Source organism: Rhipicephalus microplus, chromosome 8 (assembly GCF_043290135.1).
Source record: "Rhipicephalus microplus isolate Deutch F79 chromosome 8, USDA_Rmic, whole genome shotgun sequence".
Taxonomy (NCBI): Eukaryota; Metazoa; Arthropoda; class Arachnida; order Ixodida; family Ixodidae; genus Rhipicephalus; species Rhipicephalus microplus.
The window spans coordinates 35,394,573-35,417,075 of NC_134707.1; the positions used below are offsets into that span (position 1 = coordinate 35,394,573).

Genomic DNA, 22,503 nt, shown 5'->3' on the forward strand with positions numbered 1-22,503 from the left:
TTGTTTGAACGTTGATATCGACCCCGAGGAACGGCGAGAACAGACATTGAGAAAAACTGACATCAGCCCCGCTAACCCGACGAATCAATATATATATATATATATATATATATATATATATATATATATATATATATATATATATATATACTGAGCCACAGGAGCGTTGGGAGACTGCTCCGTGATCCTCGCGACCGAAACACTAACTTCGGCTCGTGGACGGTGCCTTTAGGGTCACTGAAGCCACGGCTGGTATGGAGGCGCGCGCGATGGAGCGAGCGCGCTCCTCCAGACCGGCCATGCCGAAGCGCAAGAACTTTCGCCCACCTAGTGGCCCAAGGGCCCATTGTTTTCTTCTATATTCTACCCTTCCCCTCACATGACCCATTCTCGGTGTCAATATTTTATCCTCCTCCTCCTCCGAAAAAAATGTCTGGCTACGCTCCTGTAAAAGGCAGTCACGTGGCGATAAGTAATCGCTGTTGAATTTTGTGCTTGTAGGGGGTTCGTGCGGCTTCTACTCGCGGTGGGCACTTCGCGTTTTTGCGCAAAGTTGCTTGGATGACCGATTCACCGATCGGGCATCTGCGTATCGGCATGGCAAGCCGGCGGGCCAGGTGCCGGCCAGACAGTGCGAACAGTTCTGCCAACAGTTCTGCCAGTGTTATACGTGAAGGTGAGCTATGTGTTTTAATATTTTCGCTGGAGGATTCGCCTTTCGACTGAAGCGGGTAGCGATGAAATTTTAGTTCAGAGTACAGAGACAATACTGAAATTTTGCATTAGCACAAGAAGCCGTCGATTCTGGGAACGAATCCTCGCGTTTTACGTGCCAGAACCATGGTATGGACGGATATAATGACACCCGTCTAGAACAGTGGAGCACATGGCTCTCGACACTGTTGCTGGGCGCAGTTTCTACCTCGCGTAAGCTACAAGCTTCCGTTCATGCTTGAAGTAGAGCCCAAGGGCCTAGCATGTGGCATGGCCATGTTTGGAGTCGTTACGCCTTCTGTCTTTGCGCACTTCTGCCGAAAGTACCAAATGCAGCAGATGGCTGGGAGCTCTAGACCAGGAGAACGGGCGAACAAATTAACAGCGAATAGCTATCCTCGCTGGGAATAAATAGGATGACTATGACATGCTTGTCCTTTAAGAACTTGTTGCTGCGCTAGTTGGCGATTCTCAGGTGAAGACGTGTAAATGGGAATCCAACTGGTCTCAACCGGTGTTAACTGGTATCAACTTGACCAGTTGGGAACTAGCTGGTCAGAGTTAATTTCAGTTGCAACTGGCCCTAGCTAGCTGTTGGTGTCAATTACAACTGAACTGGCCACCAACAGGATGACCAGTTGAACGGGAAGCAGCTATACTTTTCCTTTAGACGTCATCCCCTCCGCTTATTTATAATATAAATAGTATCACCTGATCTAACATGTATTTATCATCGTGGATTATTGCGTTGCGCAAGTAGGCCATACACTACGCCCTCAAGATAGCTAATTAGTTATTAAAAGATATGTATATTTGAGCATAGCACATATAGCACATTCACACACCCAGCCAGTGTGTGGGTATGTGCGTCCCGTCATTGGTGGCTGGTTATGTGTATGAATGTGCCGGGTGTTTGCGCTCAAGAACATTATTTTGGAGAGCAGTCTTGTTACTCTTCCATTTCTTTGCTTCCGCGAAGAATTTGGAACGCTTCTTTCCACTCGACCGGCTTCCGTCGACCCCTAACATCAGGGGCGTAGCCAGGGTGTGGCACACCAGGCATGTGCGCACCCCCCATAAATAGTTTTTTCTTCATTGCTTAGAGTGCAAGAAATGATCATTCGAAGAGGGTGCCGCCCCCAAAATCAAAGAGGGCTCCCCTATTCCCTCCGAAAAAATTATCTGGCTACGCCCCTGCTAAACTTCTACTGTTCATTTGAAACAAGCCACCAAATATATCTTTGCATACGTGCATCGATATCAACAATTATTGGCCCCAATCGCGTATCAAAGAGCTGGTTTCTTTCAAAAAGCTGGTCACACTCGTATCAAAGAGGTTTCCTTTCGTCATTGCATGTTCAAACAGCGCGCCTAACCCAAACCTGCTTTACGCCACTTCAAAAAGAAAAAAACTGCTTCAATGAGAAGCTGTCTTGATTGTTTGCGTCTTTTATGTTGCAAGTTGTTTTAAAACTTTGCTTGAAGCAAGCAATAATTATTAATTGAAACATCAATTTTACTCGTGCGTGCACTTGTATTCGGTAAAGCGGCGACTTTACGAAAGGCCGTATGTTTTCTTTTTTGTCATCCTCGCCCGTTACGGGTCCAGCGCGATCGATGTGAACGTTTAAAGCGCGCGTAGAGGAGTTGCAGCATCTCTCGTAGGAAACAAATTTAAACGGTAAGTCATTAGCCGTGACTCTCGTAAGCACTGCTAGAACGCACTGTCGTGCTCGCAACGGCGCTGAACAATGGTACTTGGTAACACTACGGACATGGTTGGCGCCGTTCGTCCCCTACCATGTCCCGTGATGCGACGCGCCTGTGTGTTGGCATTTTCGTTTGCAGCGGTATCAAATTGCCTCCTCCGGCTCTTCCGTCTTAATTGGGGTTCAGGGACCCCCTTCGCGCGTGTGCTGCGACATTTCGTCCACGCTGGTTGGCGTGTTTCAACGCATGTTCGCGTGTTGAAACACGCCAACCATCATCGAGAAGTAATCAAACATCGAGAAGTAATCACTCCCGAACGCAGCGTGGAAAATCACACCGATCATCTGGTGAAGAGTGCGAACTGTTTAGCGAATAAGAAGCTCTAAACTAAATCTGTCTGTTGGTGACAACTGGTGTTGTTTATAAATGCGGGTCTGGTAAGCCAACCTTCGTTTTGAGCCAACGGTTTGGTTCGCATCGTAACTTGTGATCACTGGCATATGTGTATGTTCTGTGTGTTCCAAGGCACCTAGGATGCTTAACGTTTCGTTGAGATAGCTTAGTATCAAACTGTAACGTTAAAGATTGCCTTCTTTTCAAAAAAAAGGAAAGCGTTTTTCTCGAGGTTCCTTAGGTGTGGCAACAGCACCTCAGAAGACAGCTGACGATTGCAAATAAACTGATCATTTGTATCTCTGCTCGTCGATCTATGTGGAACAATTAGCGGCTTCTTGAGACACCATTAGCCTAAATACACTCTTTGAAGCAGTGATAGCGACTGTTGCAGCTTCCAAGTTGCGTAAAAACTGCGGAAGTGTTGACGCTGTTTTTTTTTCTTTCCGTAGTGGACATGAGCCAGCCTATGGAGTCCGCGGCCCGAAATGGAGTAAGTAGTCCACGTCTTGAACAGTTTTGTGCATGTTTTCGGTCATTGAAATGCCGATAAAGGTGTTTGTTTCCCAGACTCGAAGATATACATTGCTTGTAGGTCGCATCTAGGGCAGCCACCTCGAGCGTAAAGTTCCGCGAATGAATTACTGATCCTGTGGTCAGACGGCTAGCCTTGTATTGTAATTTTGACGTTCTTGTAGACTGTGCCGATTCTTTCCACAGTGCGCGAATTCGTGCCTTTGGAAACGCCTCGGGCGGTCCAATCTCCGACCTGTTTTGATTGCGTTATTTCCTAGCTCGTCTTCACAAACGCAATTTGTCGCTACTAGCTGTCGATCTTTTGTAGGCTGGAGAGTTGGCAGCTGCATTAGTTTGCACCGTAGCTGTTTAATCTGGAATGAGAGCGAACCCGCGATCCGAAGGGTCGTGGGTTCGAATCCGACAGTGGCGGTCGCATTTCGGTGAAGTCGAAATGGTGGAGGCACAGCTACCGTAAGATGCAAGTGCACTCTAAAGAACACCCGATAGTCGAAATGTTTAGAGCCTACCACTGTGGCATCCCTCGTAATTGTGATTTTGTGATGTAAAACCCTGTATATTGGGAGCTTGCATTGTGATGATTATACCTATCACTAATAAATTTGATGGAGTGAAATTTCACTGCATTTAAAATTTATGCTGCTATGTGGCACCACTTGCACTTTTTTAGTAAGAAATTCTCTCTGTAATCACCTAAAATTTTGCGGAACTGGACATCACTTGAAATTTTGTGCAATGTGTGTGTTTATGCTAGAAACTTTATTCACTGCGGTGAGTCACAAGGATGATATAGTAGTTTCACGCTAAGAAATACGCACACTTATGCAATCCATAAGCATGAAACAGCAGGCAAAGGCAATTGAATGATTCAAGGGAGTAGAGAGAAGGTACTGTCTCAAAAAAAGACACTTTTTTCAAGTGCCCACACTAAAGAGTTCCAAATTTGGAACATATCTGTCCCTGCGCCGGCACTTCCTACATTGTAAGCAGCTGTTCCAGCACGTGAATGTCACTGCAGTTTCTCGAGACAAGTATCTGCACCACGAAGTGTCAGGTCTGGGTGACAGTGACGGAGATTAGCCACAGTGCTGACCCTTCTGGTAAACATCAGTGGTGGTTACAAGCATAGTCTCCTAATAATACTCTAGACAGGAATCTCGTGCTAATGTCTACGGGAGCTGCAACACATGATGCTTTGGCCTGCATGGGAAGGATGGTCACAGATTTGTCTGAGCTTCATACTGGCAGCTCTGTGTGGCCTGGAACTGCTAATGTCCATCAGTTCTACTTCACCACCTTAACCTTATTATGCCTACAAATTCAAATTGGCTCTAAAAGTTGTGACAATCGATTTCTTGTCTGGAACAAGCACCAAAGATAAACAAATCCACATGTGCATTCAAAGACACAAAAACGAAGGTTAGACAAATTCGTGTATTACCCGTTATTCCTATGGCCTCTGTATACTTGGAGGGCCAGAATTCCCTTTAGTAAGTATTGTAGAAAACGCTGTGGTTACAGGTAGCAGTGTCAAAAACTCGGGACGCAATGACAACTAGGCCATTTTAAGGAGGGCAGATGTGATTTGTAGAAACTTTTGTGCGAGTGCTCTAAATAAAAATGTAGGCATTGAGAACCACAGAGCATCGTTGTGCTTCGAACATCTTCAATATATATTTAGGGCCACTGTCTTGAAAAACCACTTCATAGTTCTGATATCAATTGGGCAACTTCACATTGGTATGTCAACAGAGTGACATAGGCACAAGTCTAATGAGGACAGCGGTCTGTGACCTACTAATATTGTTGTGCATAGGCAGCGATTAGTAAATGTGAGTCGCATGCAAAACACAGTTTGCAAGCCCAGTAAGTTGTGTTGACTCGTCACTATAATGTCCGTTGCAGTGGCACTGGGTTGCAGATGCTGGGCAGTGAAGTTGAGTCATGCTACTGTAGGACTTTGTATTATGTAATACCTCAATTACAGGTTTGCCCCGCCGCGGCGGTCTATTGGCTACTTGGCTGCCGACCCGCAGGTCGCGGCATCGAATCCCGGCTACAGCGGCTGCATTTCCGATGGAGGCGGAAATGTTGTAGGCTTGTGTGCTCAGATTGTTGTAGGCTTGTGTGCTCAGTCAAGCTAAATGCTACTACATTATAATACTCCACGCTTCACCGTCCCTCATAAGAACATCTGCAGTTTTATATCCCTAAACCACGATATGATTACGAGACTTTGCAGTGCTCCGAAAATTTTTACCACCTGGTGTTCTTTTTAACGCGAACTGAAATTACACGGTACTCGGGACTCGACCATTTCGCGTCTACCAAAATGCGACCGCCGCAACAGGCATCAAACCCACGATCTTTGCGTCAGCAGCCGAGCACGGTAGCCACCCCTTTCCCAAAGTGAACGAGATTTCGTCCTCTCCCTTATGAAGACGAGAGCTCGTTCCAAAACCGGTGGAATAGCTTGCTTACCCTGCGATGACGCACTGCACGACTTTGTAGACCCCGGTTAAGGCACACGAAGGCCAGCTACTTGTGTAACGAGAGCTGCCAGAACGACACACTGCACCGCCGTATTCAATTTCTTTCTAAATCAGCAAGTGGGCGTGCATGATTTTCAGGTAGACTAATCTTACGACCAGGGACACTGACATCATCACGAAAAAACACCTTCTCACACCACATTGCTACAAGTTTAGCTCAAATAACTTAACCTTAACCAGAGCAGAGGTACTAGCCGCCGTCAAGATTGACAGTGTTGACTCGAAATATTCATCTCCAGGTGCCGCTCTTTTCTTAGTCTTACGTTTACGGCGACGGATCCAGCCAGGCTGCTGCTCTTCCATAATCTATTGCTCTTGTGGTTTAGCAGGAGCAACGAAAAAAGGCTTACATTCGAGCGAGGCTTTTATTATTTGCAGGCTAATCATGTGCAGTTCCCACGTAGTTCTTTCAATTTTTTTTTGCTGTCTTGGGCAGTGGCGAGTGAAACAAAACCAGCCAGACTTGCGGGGCGTATCATGCAGATAGGTAAGTAGATAAAATTGCAAGCAAACTGAAATTAAATATTGAAATAATACGAAAGGAAAGCTCGCGGTGAGGCTATGTGTCCACGGGACAATTTGCTTTTACGATAGGCGAAATAACACACTAGGGTAAAAGAAAAATAAACATTTATTTTATCTCCTACCGAAGTCAATAAACAGACAAAAGCCCGATGTCTCGGCCCCGTGTGTTTTGGGACATGCGCCTGCGCGGTTCACACCTCGTTTTGCAGCATTTCAAGGATAGCGGTGTGCCAGACAGGCTAAAATACGCTAATATAGAAAGTGCCCGCAATTCGAAGCTCTAAGAATGAGGTTCCATTTCTTCCTTAGGCTTGATTGTGATGATGTCTCCTAGGCACTCGCGCGATGGTCAAGAAACCCATGCTTTGACGGGGAGTATAGTCTGCGTGCATGCCGCAGAGAGAGTGTCCCAAGGGGTGTGTTTGAAGCTTTGTGCCATTCACTGAATGTTCCACAACGCGAGTAGTGATCTTCACCGCCAGTTGGTCTCACTTTCCGCGATGACCATGAGTTCAAATAAAGTTGCATTTGTGGTCAAACGTCTCGGAATGTTCGGCGATGGCACTGCGCTCTTCGTTCAGCTTCCGGACGTCGTTGACGTGCTGCCTGAGTCATGCAGGTAGGTTTTATGTCTCGCCATTGTACGATAACGAGCCCTCGGTGCACAGAATGTTGTATACGGCACCGTGTGTCCTCTCAATTGTTGGCCGGTCTTCGGGACGCGCAAGAAGCTGGCACAGAGTGCATCGAAGGTGCGTGCGCCATGTGCATGACTTTCTTTCTCTTTTTTTTTTCAAAATCCGGGCTCATGGCTTGCTGGGTCCTTGCAGATATGGGACTGGCACGTGTTTTGGAGAGCTTTCAGTTAGTAACGAATGAAAGTTGCGTAACCACTTTCGTTCGCGTTTGAGCAGTTTTATTTTCACATGTTTACGTCCCTTTTGTTGGAGATAAAATAAAAAAGTATTTCTTGGTTTATGTGCTCAACAAGACCAGACTTCTTTCTAATTTTACCTTCTCCGTACACGACATGCACCGGAAATTTCGATGACAAGTGCTCGTTTGAGTGATGCACAAATGCCATAGTCGCTCACGTCACTGGGCCAAGTTCCAAGGCTGGCAGTGTAAGAATACATCTGTAGTTATATAAATGCTTCGTGCCGGCGGCAACAAATAAAACACAAATTGTTGAAGCCTTTCTACAAAGACTTTGTTGAAATATCACTTGGTAGTGAAATAAAAATCACACGCTCCACCATTTTTTTTATTCTTGTAGTCCGTATCGCTTTAGATGTTCGGCTTGCCCACCCTCGTTCTCATGTCACATAGTCATGCAGTGATCGACACAGGCATAAAACAATGCCTTCAATTCTGAAAAGCATGGCGAAATATACTGGCAGGATCAGAAATATTACGAGCTAAAGCAAAAACCATCAATTAGTTGCAATAGTTCCCGTAATATCGCGAGAAACACTTGTGAAACATCCGGATCCTGCCCGCACCCCTGCGAGAGATGGCGCCACTGCGTACTCAAGCACGCCATCAGTGAGAATTCTTGGGTTGCACAACTTTCTGTTCTTTTAAAGGACAGGACGTATGGCCGACCTGGAGCATTACACATATGAAAAAGATTCTGGCTTCAAAATTTGTGAATTTTCAATGCCAGACTTGTGTTTCGGCGGTAGTAAAATGCACACTCTCGTTCTTTATGAAAGGGAACACGCGAACGCGTGGCCTGCACTCTGTGGCGGCTGCCTACAGCACCATCAACCGACAAGTGAAGAAAGCACGTTTGGCATCGGCGTCATCTATGGCTAAGCAAGATAACGAGTCATGGCCGGTAGACAAGCGCTGCCCGCTCGCGCGGCCAGTGATATCGGGCGATTAGTGCAGCCTGCGCCATGGTCACGCACGTTTTATGTTGGCAGTGGAAGTGCTTCTCTACCGGTCATATTTCGTTATTTATTTTTTGCTACAGATGATGCTGAAAGCGAACGCGTTTTTATTATTATTTTTTGCTGTCGGTTGATGGTACTGTAGGCAGCCCCCACATAAAGCCCCTTCTTTACCGCCGCAGAGTGCAGGCCACGCGTTCGTGTGTTCCATTTCATGAAGCACGACAGTGCACATTCTGTGAAACCGTTCCAACGCTGGGGAATGCTAAAATAGGAGGAATGATACCATCCTCATACCATCCGCCGACAATGTTTCAAATAAAGGTCGCATCAACGTAGCTTCTTACAAATAAAAATCTACGCTTAAGCATTACATACACAAGTGCCAAAAGCTATCCCGTGGAAAATTCACGTCCGAGAGCTTTTGGTCATCTTTCTTTCCCAGTGACACTTCGTACTTTGAAAGAATCTCCGACCATAGGCTGGTCCTAGTCAGGGTAGTCGAATTCTGTTCGGCAACCAGGGCTACTTCATAGAGCACCTAAATCATAGAGCGCCTAAAAATACGCTCTTGGATGATTCATTGACTTGTACATGGAGAGCGCAGTAGTTCATGTTGTATTTCGTGCTGTACAAGTCGATTCACAAAGAACCGAAACCAACTATCCAGGCTGTCAGTTCAACAAGCAAGTTTTAGCTCCATTTAAATGCAGCAGCTCTGACATGGGCACCTTACGAAGATTCTCAATAGTGATACACAATGAAGATAGCTTAAGATGCTAGGGTTAAACCAATTTTAGTTGGTTTCTTGTTTGCTGAAGCCATCACGAGATAGCTTTTTTAAGGAATAGCAGTGCGGAAAAGAAGCGAGCTCGTCACCTCCTGGGCACAGTTTGAAAAGTTCTTGCGCGTATTTTAGCAAGGCATAAATATCTACGTCATGGCGGAAATGTGGTTACGAGGGCAATTCCCATGTTGTGCTGGTGCTAAATTTGTTTATCGGTTTCTGCCATGACGTCGCCTTTATAGTACGATGGCAGCGAAAAGCTGTCAGCAGGACTAACACGTGTGGTCTATATTATTCCAACGCATAAAGTGAAACTTATCTCGGGTGTTCAAGTTAGGCTGACCATGGTTGCCACTCCAACTGCGTGCGGTTGTTAACTAAATCAAGCGCACATTATTATAGCTACAGAAAAATTAAAGTAGCAAACCTAATATGATTACACGTAACATCTGTTTCGGCTGTCCAGGTGTCCAAAAGAGGTGTACAGACTCCAATTTAGCTCTATTTGTTTTCTCCACTGCACTTCCACTCATACCCTAGTGTCAGTTGTACCCTGCCACCATCACGGATGTCTTTTTAGCCTGAGAAGGCCTCCGAGATGGGTTCGGAGGCCTTGGTAATTACATTTTAAGTCAAATATGCTTATCGGCATTTCAAAATTTTCTGTCATTCTCGAAAATTGGTAGAGGAGGACAACGGCTACAAGAAACTTGAATAACATTTCAGCATGGCGTGAAAAACGAATTTGAAGGAATGCTTTTCTCTATGCGAATTCTCCCGGTGGTTGTAATATCTTCACAGCGAATCTTCTAACAAATTATTTCTTTTGCCCCCGTACCAAAAAAAAAATATCATCGTCACAAGCGAGCACGTGCCGCAGCGACTGGGTGAATTCCACCACCCAGCACAGGTCAACCAACGACGAAGGCGGCTAGGCCTACAAAGAGGCATCTTCCATAGAAATTTGTGTGGCCTATAAGAAAACTGTCATCACAAACGGGTATGTACCACAGATATTCCCATTACTCACTGCTAGTCCACGAGAAAGAAAGAAGTCAACAGCTAGGCCAAGAAATCGCCTCGAAGCGATAGCGGGGAGCTGCAAATCCTGAGTACGTATACAAAGATAGAGCACCAGGGAGTGGAGGAGGTAACGGCCGCAGCAAGACTTTGATGTGATGGAAAGCCTACGCCACCGACTAACATACCCTTGTGTGTGTGATTTAACTCGAACCTCTTTAAGCTTATAAGTAATGTATAAAACCTAGCATCACCGAGCTAAAACCTAGCACCTAGCAGGAACTTATAAAAAAACATGGATCACCAAGCTAATGACAATAAACAACCTAGACGTAACCAGATTAGTCTTCAGAGTCCTCCGGTTTCGCTGTTTCAATGCTTGTACGGTTTAACGCAAGGTTCGACTTTTAACGCAAGGTTCGCAAGTTTCAAGGTTCGCAGGTTTAACGCAAGGTTCGACTTTCTGCACATCGTTAGCCGGTGTTCCTAGTTCCACGCTCGGACACTCCCAACGATGAGCTCAAGCAGCTCATTTTCGTTAGAATGGTTATTAACCGAACTGGACGTTGTTACAGGCAGTGCCTTCTTACTTCCTAAACTGCTGCAGTCTTAATACGATTCTGATGATGAAGAACATGTTGTACTGCTGGCACTCGCCCACAAAGGGAAAGTGTGATACGTGGGAATGGTCGTTTTTGTTTTCGTTCTGACCTTGTCAAGCTCGCTTACTAAGTACAATCTGGTATTGAGTTTACCTTTTAAACTCCAGAATTGATGCAGGTGAAAATGAGAGCACTTTTACGAGATGTCTTGGAGTCTCCAAGAACAGAAAACGGGTCATTATACATGAAACCACAAAATCGTTTGCCATATGTATGCTTGCCGTTCAACTTCAGAATATATATGTATGTGCTTCAGGCTTCCAATCCCACTTAAATATCGCACAAAATTTCTACGCTTGCCACTATTGTTGCACTCACCAGCGACGTAATGGTAGTAATTAGCATATAATACTCGTTCTTTCTTTTTAATTCGAATATATTGTGTTCACGTTGCCTATAATGTTATGTGTGAAATGCTCGGCAATGTTCACTGCCATTTGCGTTACATGACTAACACGCACAATGTCAGAATGTCATGAAGCTACTTTGTGAATATCAAATATATAAGCAAACGAATCAAACCTTCTTAAGCGGTCATGTTGAAACGGGTCGTCACCGTATAATTTCCGGAGGGGTATGATCAGTGTGCGAACGACAGCAGAGAAGTGCTCGCGCATTCATGCTGCCACAAATGCACGCTCCCACAAACACAGGATTCCCGTGAAATGAAGTTTATTGAACGATGTTTCGACAAGACTGTCCGATTGCGTGATGAGATGCTAATGTTCGGTGACTATAAAATCGCTATCGAATCATGATTTTTAAAAACTTGTTTGTCTTGGCCACTCTTCGAGTTGTGTTTTCAGATCAGTGAGGTCCTCGGAATGTGATCGGGTGAATTTACCATGCCAGCTTCATTTCGTGGTGAAAGTTGTGCCGTAGGACAAGGCACTGTAGGGAAGCCGCCTACATGTTGAGCCAGCCGCGCACCGTGCGAGTGCTGTTTGTCACGACGCTGGACGCCATGAGTACAGATGCACCGAACACCAGCTGAGTAAGATCCCAGAAGCTGCTGATGTAACGGCGGGCTCTTTCTGCGAGAAAAAAAAAGAAACGATAATGCGCCACGTGAAAATCTGAGAATAACCACCGAGTTAAATGAAATCTCATATAGCAATGCTGTTGGAGGGCTTCCTTGGTGACTGATATGTGCTTCAAAATTCTCAAGCGTGGTTTAAAACTTTATGGTACACGCGAAGAACCTTTGACTTAACAAATTGGGCAGATTCTCGATTGGTTTACTGATGCGTGATCAATTAGTACACTGACAATACATACAGGTGTAGCATAGTGTTCGCAGCAACATGACAAGCTCACTTTTATAATCTGACGGCTTCGGCATAGATTTGCAGACAGAAGAACCACCACTGACCTATAGATCACCGCATTAACTGGTAGATATCTCGGTAATGAGCTAGTTCCACTTGAATGAATGCGTGGAACTGTATTCTTGACTTTCCTAAGAACCAGAGAGGACGCTTTAAAACCAACGCCTGTAACATTGTGCCAATGAAATAGGTGCGACAGTATTAGTTTCGAATGTTTAAGTGCGTCATATCAGCATTATCTTGCCCACACGCGGTGCATAATGTCAGGGCACAAAAAATAAAATGCGTGTGAAGAGCGGAGATTGTGCCGAGGTGCTGAATGAATGGTACACGGTGACATAAGTAGCGTGTCATGACGGAAGGTTTTTCTGCTAAGAATAACGGAAATAACTGAAGTATTCGGGATGCATCAAATGGGTGTTCATCTAAGGTGTATGTCTAATTCAACTACGAGGATAAGTTCGTTCTTCTTGCTGCCCTTTCGAATTATTGTAGGAGAACACATTACCGCTATACTTATCAAGACTTTTGCGCATATCTTTCGTAACTACCCAATGAACAGAAACAGGCAGAGTGACTTAAAAAATGCAAGAGCCATGCCTCATTAATATATATACGCAAGGCCATTCCACTTCCAGTACAATGCCAAGCGCACGACATGGCGTGTCGTGTCGAAAAGAAAGACCACTTCACGAAAGTGCGCTACACTACCCAACAGAAACTTTTGAACTAAAGCACGTTCTTTTTAGTGGGCGCAGCCCTACCATAGCCTCAAATTCATTCGAAAGAAACCTACAGAGCGAACAAAACTTCTTAATATAGAGTTTTTTTGCGTGAGAATTACTACACCGCTACATTATTTTGCAGTAACAAGTAAAGACATTACCAAAGTAGGAGATGGTGCCGGGCTGGTTTTGGGCAGTCCTGCGTCCCCTGGGCGACGTAACTTGCTTACGCTGCCGCATCTCCCAGAGACGCCAAACCCTTTTAAAGATTTTGCGGGCCGGGCGGGCACCCCGCTCCCATGCTCCAGGACGCGGCATTTCGTACTAACTGTTCTGGTGGTGAAGACCAAGTGAACCGAGGTGGTCCTAGCACCGTGTTAATATATACTGAAATCCAAGCTTGCGCTTATCTCACGCCCTTGGCTTCTTTGCGACTGCAGTCAGGTGGTATCAAGATGGCTGAAACGAACTCGGTTCACACTGCCCACAGGCAATGAGATATAATATCCCTTGCAATGTCGATGACTCATTACAATGACTTACATTGGTTTTTGATGCTGCACTCGATGCGAGATAAATGTTCGAACACGATAAGCGGTAAAAAGTGTAAGGGCTCACAAGTTAGTCGATACAATGGTGCTACTCGAAAAAACTTGAGCCGAAGCTTCTAATATTTCTCGGGCCACCCGGTCCTTGCATTTGAATCTCGATCCTCTCCATTGACTATCACCGATAACAGCGTCCCTCACGTTGATCTACCTAAAAAGAGCTGAGTATTTCGATGTGAATCTTGCATGCGAAACGTGGTGTCCCGCGGTACTCACACGCGTGCACTTGCTTAACGTCTTTGTGTGTTGTCTTGGAGTTAAAACTTAGCGGACAGCTAGGCTTTGCTTTGAAGCATTGGACGTGATAGCGTAATTCAACACCGTTCGCATGGCCCGCTCCATTCTCAGCCTGGCTTCGCTTCAAGCAACGCTTTTTACTTCTGTTGATTGGCCCCTTATATCATCCTATAATGCGTATACAGCAAGCGCAGTTTTGGTGTGCCTCCTACGACATAGTTCTTCTTCTTGCGAGTTGGCTTGGTACCCATGGTGCGTGCGTAAGGGAACACACAGAGCTGCGTTGGTTCCCATTTTGTGGATGCTCTTCTAAAAAAAATTGTAATCACCTCACGTCAGAAAACAAGGAGAGCGAATGTCTCTGCGACCAAACCGCCTTGTCGAACGATTACGACACTCCTGTGCGCGTTTGTCCTTGTCTCCCTCCCTCTCAAATCTTCCTCACTTTTCTGTCTCCCCTTAGTTGTTTTCCTGTCAAGGGTAACAAACCGAATATTTATTTTCTGGTTAACTATGCTGCCATTGTGAAATGCATTTCCCTCTTGCTTGAAGCCTGTGCGATCCTGTGCTTGTGCCACGCCATAGTGATTACGATTCACATAGCTTGTTTTCTGAGGAAACACAGAGCACTGGCGTGTCTCTGCGGTACAATGTCTGCATGCCACGCGCAAGTCTGGCGTTTGATTACAACTGGAACATAAGAGCTTATATTGCATATTTAATTGTACCTATTCCGAATTTCGCTTCACGTACGATAGTGAGCAACCAATGATGCCGACAATGAATCCGAAACCATGTCTTCGAAGTACCCTATTTCACGCTATAGCTTTAACATCAGTTGCTTTTCAATGCTCATCTTGTCTTTGTGTCTTCCTTGTGTGTGTTTTTATAACTGACGCTGTCAGAATAATTGCCAATTCCGGTAACCAAGTAGCTATCATTGCCACTTTGCTTGCCTGGTGACCTTTGAGGTCCGCCAGGCACTCATCTAGGTGTGGCCAACGCTGAGGGCCTTAGATGATAGCTGGACTAATCATACCTCCCACTTTAGCCTCTCTCCTTCATTCAATTCAAATCATTGATAATAAATCAAACGGTAATATTTTTTCCATTAGTTTGGTTGAGTGCAAACTTACAATTATCTCAGCCAAGCCACACCCTATCTATGCAAACACTGTTCCCACCTTATTAAACACGTGTGTTAATTTGGTTTTCCGACAAACCCATGTTGTGGATGTGATCCAGACACGAAGCAAGACTTTTTTTTCGTGTTGGGGGCAGGTTTATTTTAACTGTTTTCTGATGTATAGCAGTGCATGGTAACCCTATGCAGCATGTGCAGTGATGGAAGTTTTTGAAGGGAGGCAAGAAAGTTCAACGCTTAGCCTCCCCCTCCCTCTCTCCTAGCACGTCATAGATGTAAAAACAGAGAGCAACAGCCTTAGTTGGTATGCTGTTATCTTGTTAACCTACGAAAAGTGTATCGTTATAATTTTTGTAATTTCATCGCTATGGCTGAAGATTAGTTTCATCTCAGCGGCTTTCATATTTTTCATATTTGTTTTTCATATTTTTCATATTTCATACTATCGCGTCCAGTGTGGGAATTGCCAAAATTTAAAAAAAGTTTTAGAACCACCGACTTCTCAACGAAGAGTATTGTCTTCTTAGCGATATGTGGTTTTGTTGGGCACGCCAGGAAAAATCCTTCCTAAAACTATTCTCCATCAAAATTTACTATTCCGAAATTCATCCCTCTGTTTGACCGCATGTATTGTATTATCGCTTATTTTTATAGCTATCAAAGGAGTTCCTCTTAAATCTTCTCGTGTACCTAGGCTAGGCGACAGAGTAATTTCTTATCCTTCGGATCAATTAAAAAAATTTTTCTCTCTTACATCCACTGTCAGTTTCAAAGTCCATTGCCCATAGATTGTAGGCACGAAAAACTAAAAAGGCACTAAGGCGAATAAGTAATCCCTCTCTTCATTTTTACAGACGTAAGCTAACAAAATTAGAGTATTCTAGAGCTACCTGGTTAATGGTCGATTCCTCAGCGTGGGTTATATGCCACAGATAATAGGCTCTACCCTACTCTAATCACCCGTAGCGGGCATGAGCCATCTACAAGGTACAAGAAGGACAAAATGGCCGAATTACATGACGACGCTAGCATGGGCAGCAAACCGACAAGCGACAGCACCGAACTGTCACGCACCGAAAGCATCTGCTCACAATCGAGCCTACGGGCCTCCGGCAAATTCCACGTCACGCAGGACGACGTCCTGCAGGAACTCGGTTTCCTGCACCAGAAGATGGAACAGACAGCACTCCAATGCGAAGGTCTGTTCCGCACACCGGTCACGGATCTTGAAAGAGGTTCTGCCAAAAACGCCGCGTCAACGGGCGAGGCCACACAGGTTGACCCCAAACGAGTCGTCACGTTCCACGAGCTACCCAAGGACCCCGAGATCCCCATCTCAATGACCACTGCGATTCCGGTGAAGGACATCGAGATCCCCAACTCGAAATCCACGGCGGCTCCGACTCAGGAATTCAAGCCGTCTTCTAGAAGCAGCTGGCTCAGCGTCAAGCTCAGCCACCTAAGTTTGAGCCGACAAAAAGGTATATTCCAGTATATCATTTGGATGGTGTATCCCACCAGCAGCAGTGTGCTTGGGGAATACCGCCGTGAATGTAACTTTACCACTTGTAAAAACACACATACGTGTGCGTCCGAAAGGAGGGGGAAAATAGGGGGCCCTATGCTTTAATCATCTAAAAGGGCTGCTCTTGGGTCGTATACCTTTACTCAGTCGAATCTATCGCGTTTTTTTTTGCTTCATTGAGTAAGGTGATGGATATGCATGCGTTTTGAGGATAACCAAGGACTCCTTACGTTGCATTAAAAGATCTGCTTTTCTCTAACATTTATCCCTGGAAGTAGGCAAACCGTAGCAGATTGTTGTGAGAAGCACTTCATCGCTTCATCTTGATCTTTTTCGTACATGACGGATCACGCTGTGTTTACGTACAACAGAGGTGGCTTTCGCAATGAAGCTTCGCCCCATAAATGAGAACGTTTTGGTCAGGTCTGTGCACAAGAATGTTGAAGTTGCTTCGTAACGTAGACCTGCCTCAAAGGCACTACCAAGGAGAATGGGGGTCCCATTACCGGAACGTCTGCAGTTTGCACGCAAGTGCGCTGAACTTGCAAATACGACCGCACACATAACGTGTAAGACCGGATTTTGTGGGCTTTGATCTCTTTTACGAAAATGGGGCTTTTTTCATATGCTTCATTTATTCTCCATTCGAGTCACAATCGCTATACAACACTACAAACTACAAACAATTATATCTATGCTTTTCATTGCTCAAGCCTGTCGGTTTAATTGATCTTTTCGGCACACACATAGCATCCACAATGACGTCAGACGCCTTTCCTTCGCTCACACGAACGATAATAATGGTAGGCACTCGGCCTGCAAACACTCAGACATCCGTTGTATTGTGGTGGCGTAAGCTAGGCACAACCCAATTTTTATTCCATACATTTTCAAAACACATGGTGTCCATGTGCACCGCTGCACAGTGTAGTGTGTTGAAATTGGGTGGGCCTGTTGGGTTTGGGTGTGCCCTTAAGAACGTGCACTATACTCAATATAATATTGTTGGTGGTATCAACTCCAAGCAATCTGATTTGCCCGTAACTAATCTCGTTATTGGATGAGCCAACCGTTCTTTATCTTTTCAAGTCACTGCAGGGTCCAGAGTATAACCATGGCTGCACTAGGGCACTGCTTTCAGAACCACTGTAAATAACAAAACTTGCACGGTATCTTACGTATTCACCTAAAATGATACGAATTTGACTAAGCGTAAGTAATGACATCTGAGTCGCTTCATGATGATGTCACAGATATTGGTTATCTGTGATGCCATATGCTGTTATCACGTGATCACAATATTTATTGCACCACTCGCATTGGAAATGCCTGCGATAAATGTTCTCGTTCGAGGAGGGTTCTAAGGTCTTCGCAAGTCCTAATAATATTGAATATTTATTAAGCATTATTTATAAATAATGTTCACTAATAAGCCTTCATAGACATTCAGTCACCATCTGTAACGCAGGTGAGAAAAGCACGAAGCGCAAGACGAAAAAGAAGCAGGAAGCCAGGGATGCCACGTCGTCGTCATCCAACCGGCGACTGCGCTCCGCCCTCGGCTCATCGCTGGGCTGCTTCGGCTTTGTCGCTTTCGTGCTGGTCGCCATAATCCTGGTGTTTGCTTACGCGATCGCCTTCCGTGGTAGTCGCGACATTCGGCGATCCCAAGAACTCGCTCTGAGGAAGGCGACAAATGGGACTCTGTTGCACGAATGACGAGCGATAGTTGTTAGCACGGCATACGTTCGACAGAAATCACGCAATAAATCTGATTTACCATTTTTTTTGTAACACGCAGAACAGCGTAATGTGAAAGTTATTGCGCGGTCGTCGATCGGCCCAGCGTGCCAAAGCTCTAGGGGCCCGTTTGGGAAAATATTGTAAAACGATTTCCCGTTCTCCGCTCGTTGGCTGTTTAAACGCTACAACAGCCAACCTCGCGACTAACTCGCCAGCGTTTCTCTCACTTTTGGGATTTTCATTTGCCCCGACGAAGCGTAGATTTGGTTAGCTCTCACCTTCGTGGACTATATTGAAAAAAAAAAAAAAAACGGTTTCAGAGCATTCAATGCCTGGTTATGCCAAAGGATACAATGCAGGCGGTACCATTACTGTAGGTTTCCTGAAGCGAAAATAAAAACAAATAAAAACAAAATAAATACATAGGCTGTGGCGCTTTTGCGGTTTTTGGTCGACGCTCGCCTCATAGAATACCGCTGTACTGTAGGCATATACAAAGAACGTTTAAGCTGCCAGTACGGGAAAGCCTGAAGCTAAAAAAAAATTAAGGTGAATGTAGTATTTGCATCAATAGTCGTTATGATTCATCACTTCGGGCAGTCTTCCAACTATATACTGTGCCGCAACACGTGCCAACTTCTGCCCCTCAGAAAGAACGAAGTGCTGGCAACAATTACGCGTCCCGATCGGCGGGCATCATGAGCAGCCCAATATTCGCCAGGCTCCGCTATAGACACCGCACGCTGACCAGAGGGAGCTGCGTTGCTCACACTTTTCCGTCTCAAAGTTTCTGACATTCACCGTCAGAGGCACGCAGAAAAGAGACGCCTGCTCGCATGCCCAATGTATCCCGGGCACCATCCACTGACAGATGCATTTTCACCAATGCCGTCTCAAGGTTTCTTTTTTAGATGCGGAGCATCTAATACTCGAAGCTTGTAGTGCGGCGCCGTCCGCAAGCTTCCTCCTCCTTCTTCCACCATCTGTGCATCCCTTCCTCCTCTACACACCGCGCGCGCTTCACTCCTCCACCATCTGTGCACCCTTCCTCCTCTACACACCGCGTGCGCTTCTCCTCTTCACGAACATTCGTTAGCTGTATAATGTAGCGCGCATGCGCCGTCACGCTTCGAGAACATCGGCAGCTGACGCGCGCGCATGCGCCGTCGCGCTTCGAGAACATCGGCAGCTGACGCGTGCGCATGCGCCGTTGCGCTTCTCCCCCTTCTCGAACATTCGACAGCTGACAGTGCATGCGCCGTCGCGCTGTATATATACTCAAGGTCGGCGCTCGCTCGCTCAGTTGCCGCTCGTCGGTTGGTTTGTACGGCGCGTCGACGTCCAAGGTCGCGGTGAAATGAATTCCAACGAATCCACAAACACAATGATCGACGTCCCTTCGACCAGCGCCGCCCTTTCGCATACGTGTGTACGTGTTCACTCATTTAACACCCCCTCCTACAACCACGTTAACCAATTTAGCCATCGACCCAAGTAAGTCGCAATTTAACACCCCATTTCACAACCACGTTAACCAATTTAGCCATCGACCCAAGTAAGTCGCACTTTAACACCCCGTTAACCAATTATATGCTCCGCATCCTCCTCAGTGTTCCCCCGAGGGAAGCTGCGGGCAATTTTTTTTATTCGCTAGGCTATGTATTCTGGCGCTGCAGTCAGATTGAAAAACTCGACTGAACGGTGCCTATACTGTAGGCGCAAGTACCCCGTTCAGCGCCTGGGAATGTAAATCGAAATTCGCGGTGCCTTGCACTATACCTCTCTTAACGACGCTCTTACGGCGTGTTGACGCTACACTCACACTGTCGTGTAAATGCCATCACTCGTATGCCACTTTTGATAAGAGCGTATCATGTCTCGGTTACGGCGTGGCTCCAAAAACCGGCCGTTGAATTTTTCACCCACGGCGTCTACCTGTTCAGTCGATTCGCCGAAAGTGTGAGCATTTTCGTTGCTTCAGTCTCGCTTCGGTCTCGCACTCAGCTGTGTTTGGCAGCTTCGCATCTTGCGGCGTGCTCAGCTTCACGAATGCGGGAGACAGTGTGTACTAGACCACCCAGTGTGCACGAATGCCACGCGCTTCCCATCACGCTTGCTTCGTTGCCTGACACGGTAAGCTTCAAAACTGTGACACGTAAACGTCGCTTTTCATCAGTGCCGTTAAGTAACCGAGGAGCCAGCTTCCTCGAAGGGCATCAATTGAAGTTATCGTTTGCATGTGTCACATTGTCTTTCATGTTGTTTCCAATTCTTCTTCAGGCATGTGTGTGTTTCCGCGAAAAATTTATTTTTGTGTGATAGTACTCAGTGCTGTCATACCTTGTTTCTTCCAAAAGTGTTGATTGATTGATATGTGGGGTTTAACGTCCCAAAACCACTCTATGATTATAAGAGACGCCGTAGTGGAGGGCTCCGGAAATTTAGACTACCTGGGTTTCTTTAACGTGCACCCAAATCTAAGCACATGGGCTTACATTTCCGCCTCCATCGGAAATGCAGCCGCCGCAGCCGGGATTCGAACCCGCGCCCTGAGGGCATCCAAAAGTGTTTAAGCATAACTGACGTATGCTATAACTGGGTGTTTGTGTGTTGATAGGTAGTCTTTCTTTTTGCTTAAATTTCTGTTTCAGCTAGGCAAGTGTGAATCCACGCCAATGTTGTTAATGAAATTCAGCACGGTCTTTGTTATATTATGAAAGGTGTGTAAGCTTGTCTGCCGTGTATACTATCACATTAAAAAGGTTTTTTTTCTTGGAAATAATACCATGTTCGTAGACCTTTTCTGTGTCGCTGTAGGGATTCGGGTTATATAGGAAAAGCTTTTTCAATAATAAAATTATTTGCGAGTGTAGCGAATTTCGTGCTTTGTTTTCCTCTGTGTCCCCATAGAATTCGCGCTACTACACCATATGTTAAAATGATATCTCCCCAACTAGCCCATCTCTCAACCCTACTGATCTACATGCCTTATTCACGTCAGCCGCATAGTGCGATACGATCAGCGATGTTTCTTTCTTGGCAGCTCATAACTATTGTGCGAGAATAGCTCATATTAGTCAACCGTCAAACCTATAATAATCTTAATTTGACAGTCAGCTGATCGTTTGATCTCCATTTTTTCGTGAAATAATTACGCGTAGATTTGAAATGACTTCTACTTGGACATAATTGGAAGACCACGACTTTTCTTTCTTCAAAGCAGATGCACACAAGCCTGCATCAATGGCTGCGTGCTTTAAACAGACGTCGTGTACCGGATGACCTGTGACCCTGCCTCCAGAGAACATGGCCGTGTTCGTGAGTGGGACTTTTTTTTTTTTTCTCGGGAAGGGCATTGGCTACAGCGGTTCGTTTTTCTGGACGGGGCCCGACTATACGTTTTACACATTCATATTGCGCATATAAGACGTGAACTTGAAGTCACCTGAAGTTCGATCTACGTTCGTTTGGTCTAGGTTTTTTTTTTTCTTTTCGAAGCTTGGAAAGCCGAATGTTGTGACCGACATTTAAATGTTAATCATGGTAATAACTGATAAGTTCTGCGGAGCTTTTAATGATGTCAATTGCACTAAATTCATTCATGTCCGATTTACAATTCTAAAAACCTGTTCTGTTATTATATAGGTGTGCTGGCGATGCACACACATTTGTACTACCTGCGTGAAATGAAACGCGAGCAGCCGCAAGCCTTCGTGATGGCATAGCGCACACCGTCCACTTATCGCATATCAATCAGATAACGTCAGCCGCATAGATAACGGGATGGCACGCACTATGCTATCGCGAAGGCTTGACGCTGTTCACTTGTCACTTGTCACTTGTCACTGGCAGTACTGCAATGATAGCATCAGGATATCCGAACACACACTTTGTAACCACACGTTGTTATGAGCGAATGTGATGTTCGTTCATGACGCTGTAAGTCATTAAGGTCCATACGAAAGGTTATCACAAACTGTATGTAAATAAACGTGTGAAACACTCGCAGTTGTTTTTCGGTTCCGACAAAAAGCAGTCAAACACTTTGCATAACTTAACCACTTAATTTACACTGATAATGTCTGTTATGTTGCGTAATCCTTGGATGCACACAAACAAGCTGCCCACCACGGTGGCCTAGTGGTTAAGGTACTCGGCTGCTGACACGCAGGTCGCGAGTTCGCATCCCGACTGCGGCGGCTGCATTTCTGACGGAGGCAGAAATGTTGTAGGCCCGTGTGCTCAGATTTGGGTGCACGTTAAAGAACCCCAGGTGGTCGAAATCTCCGGAGCCCTCCACTACGGCGTCCCTCATAATCATAATGTGGATTTGGGACGTCAAACCCCACATATCAATCAAATCAATCACACAAACAAGCTGGTGAAATGTCAGCGCAT

At 45.6% G+C, this 22,503-nt stretch overlaps 1 protein-coding gene across 7 annotated transcripts in view; it reads left to right on the forward strand.

The window, feature by feature from the left end:
- Positions 1–458: 458 nt before the first annotated feature.
- LOC119165774 (uncharacterized) overlaps positions 459–22,503 on the forward strand; it is a 29,591-nt gene continuing 7,546 nt past the window's right edge. The window contains exons 1-3 of one of the 7 annotated variants that reach the window (XM_075870436.1): positions 459–676; positions 3,270–3,310; positions 17,831–18,218. In XM_075870436.1, coding sequence (XP_075726551.1) covers positions 562–676; positions 3,270–3,310; positions 17,831–17,974 — 300 coding nt within the window. In that variant the 5' untranslated portion in view covers positions 459–561 and the 3' untranslated portion in view covers positions 17,975–18,218. Of the gene's footprint in view, positions 677–2,302; positions 2,396–3,269; positions 3,311–17,830; positions 18,219–21,325; positions 21,424–22,503 lie in introns of those variants that run through there. The other 6 variants (XR_012885294.1, XM_075870438.1, XM_075870437.1 and 3 more) reach the window with 6 other exon arrangements.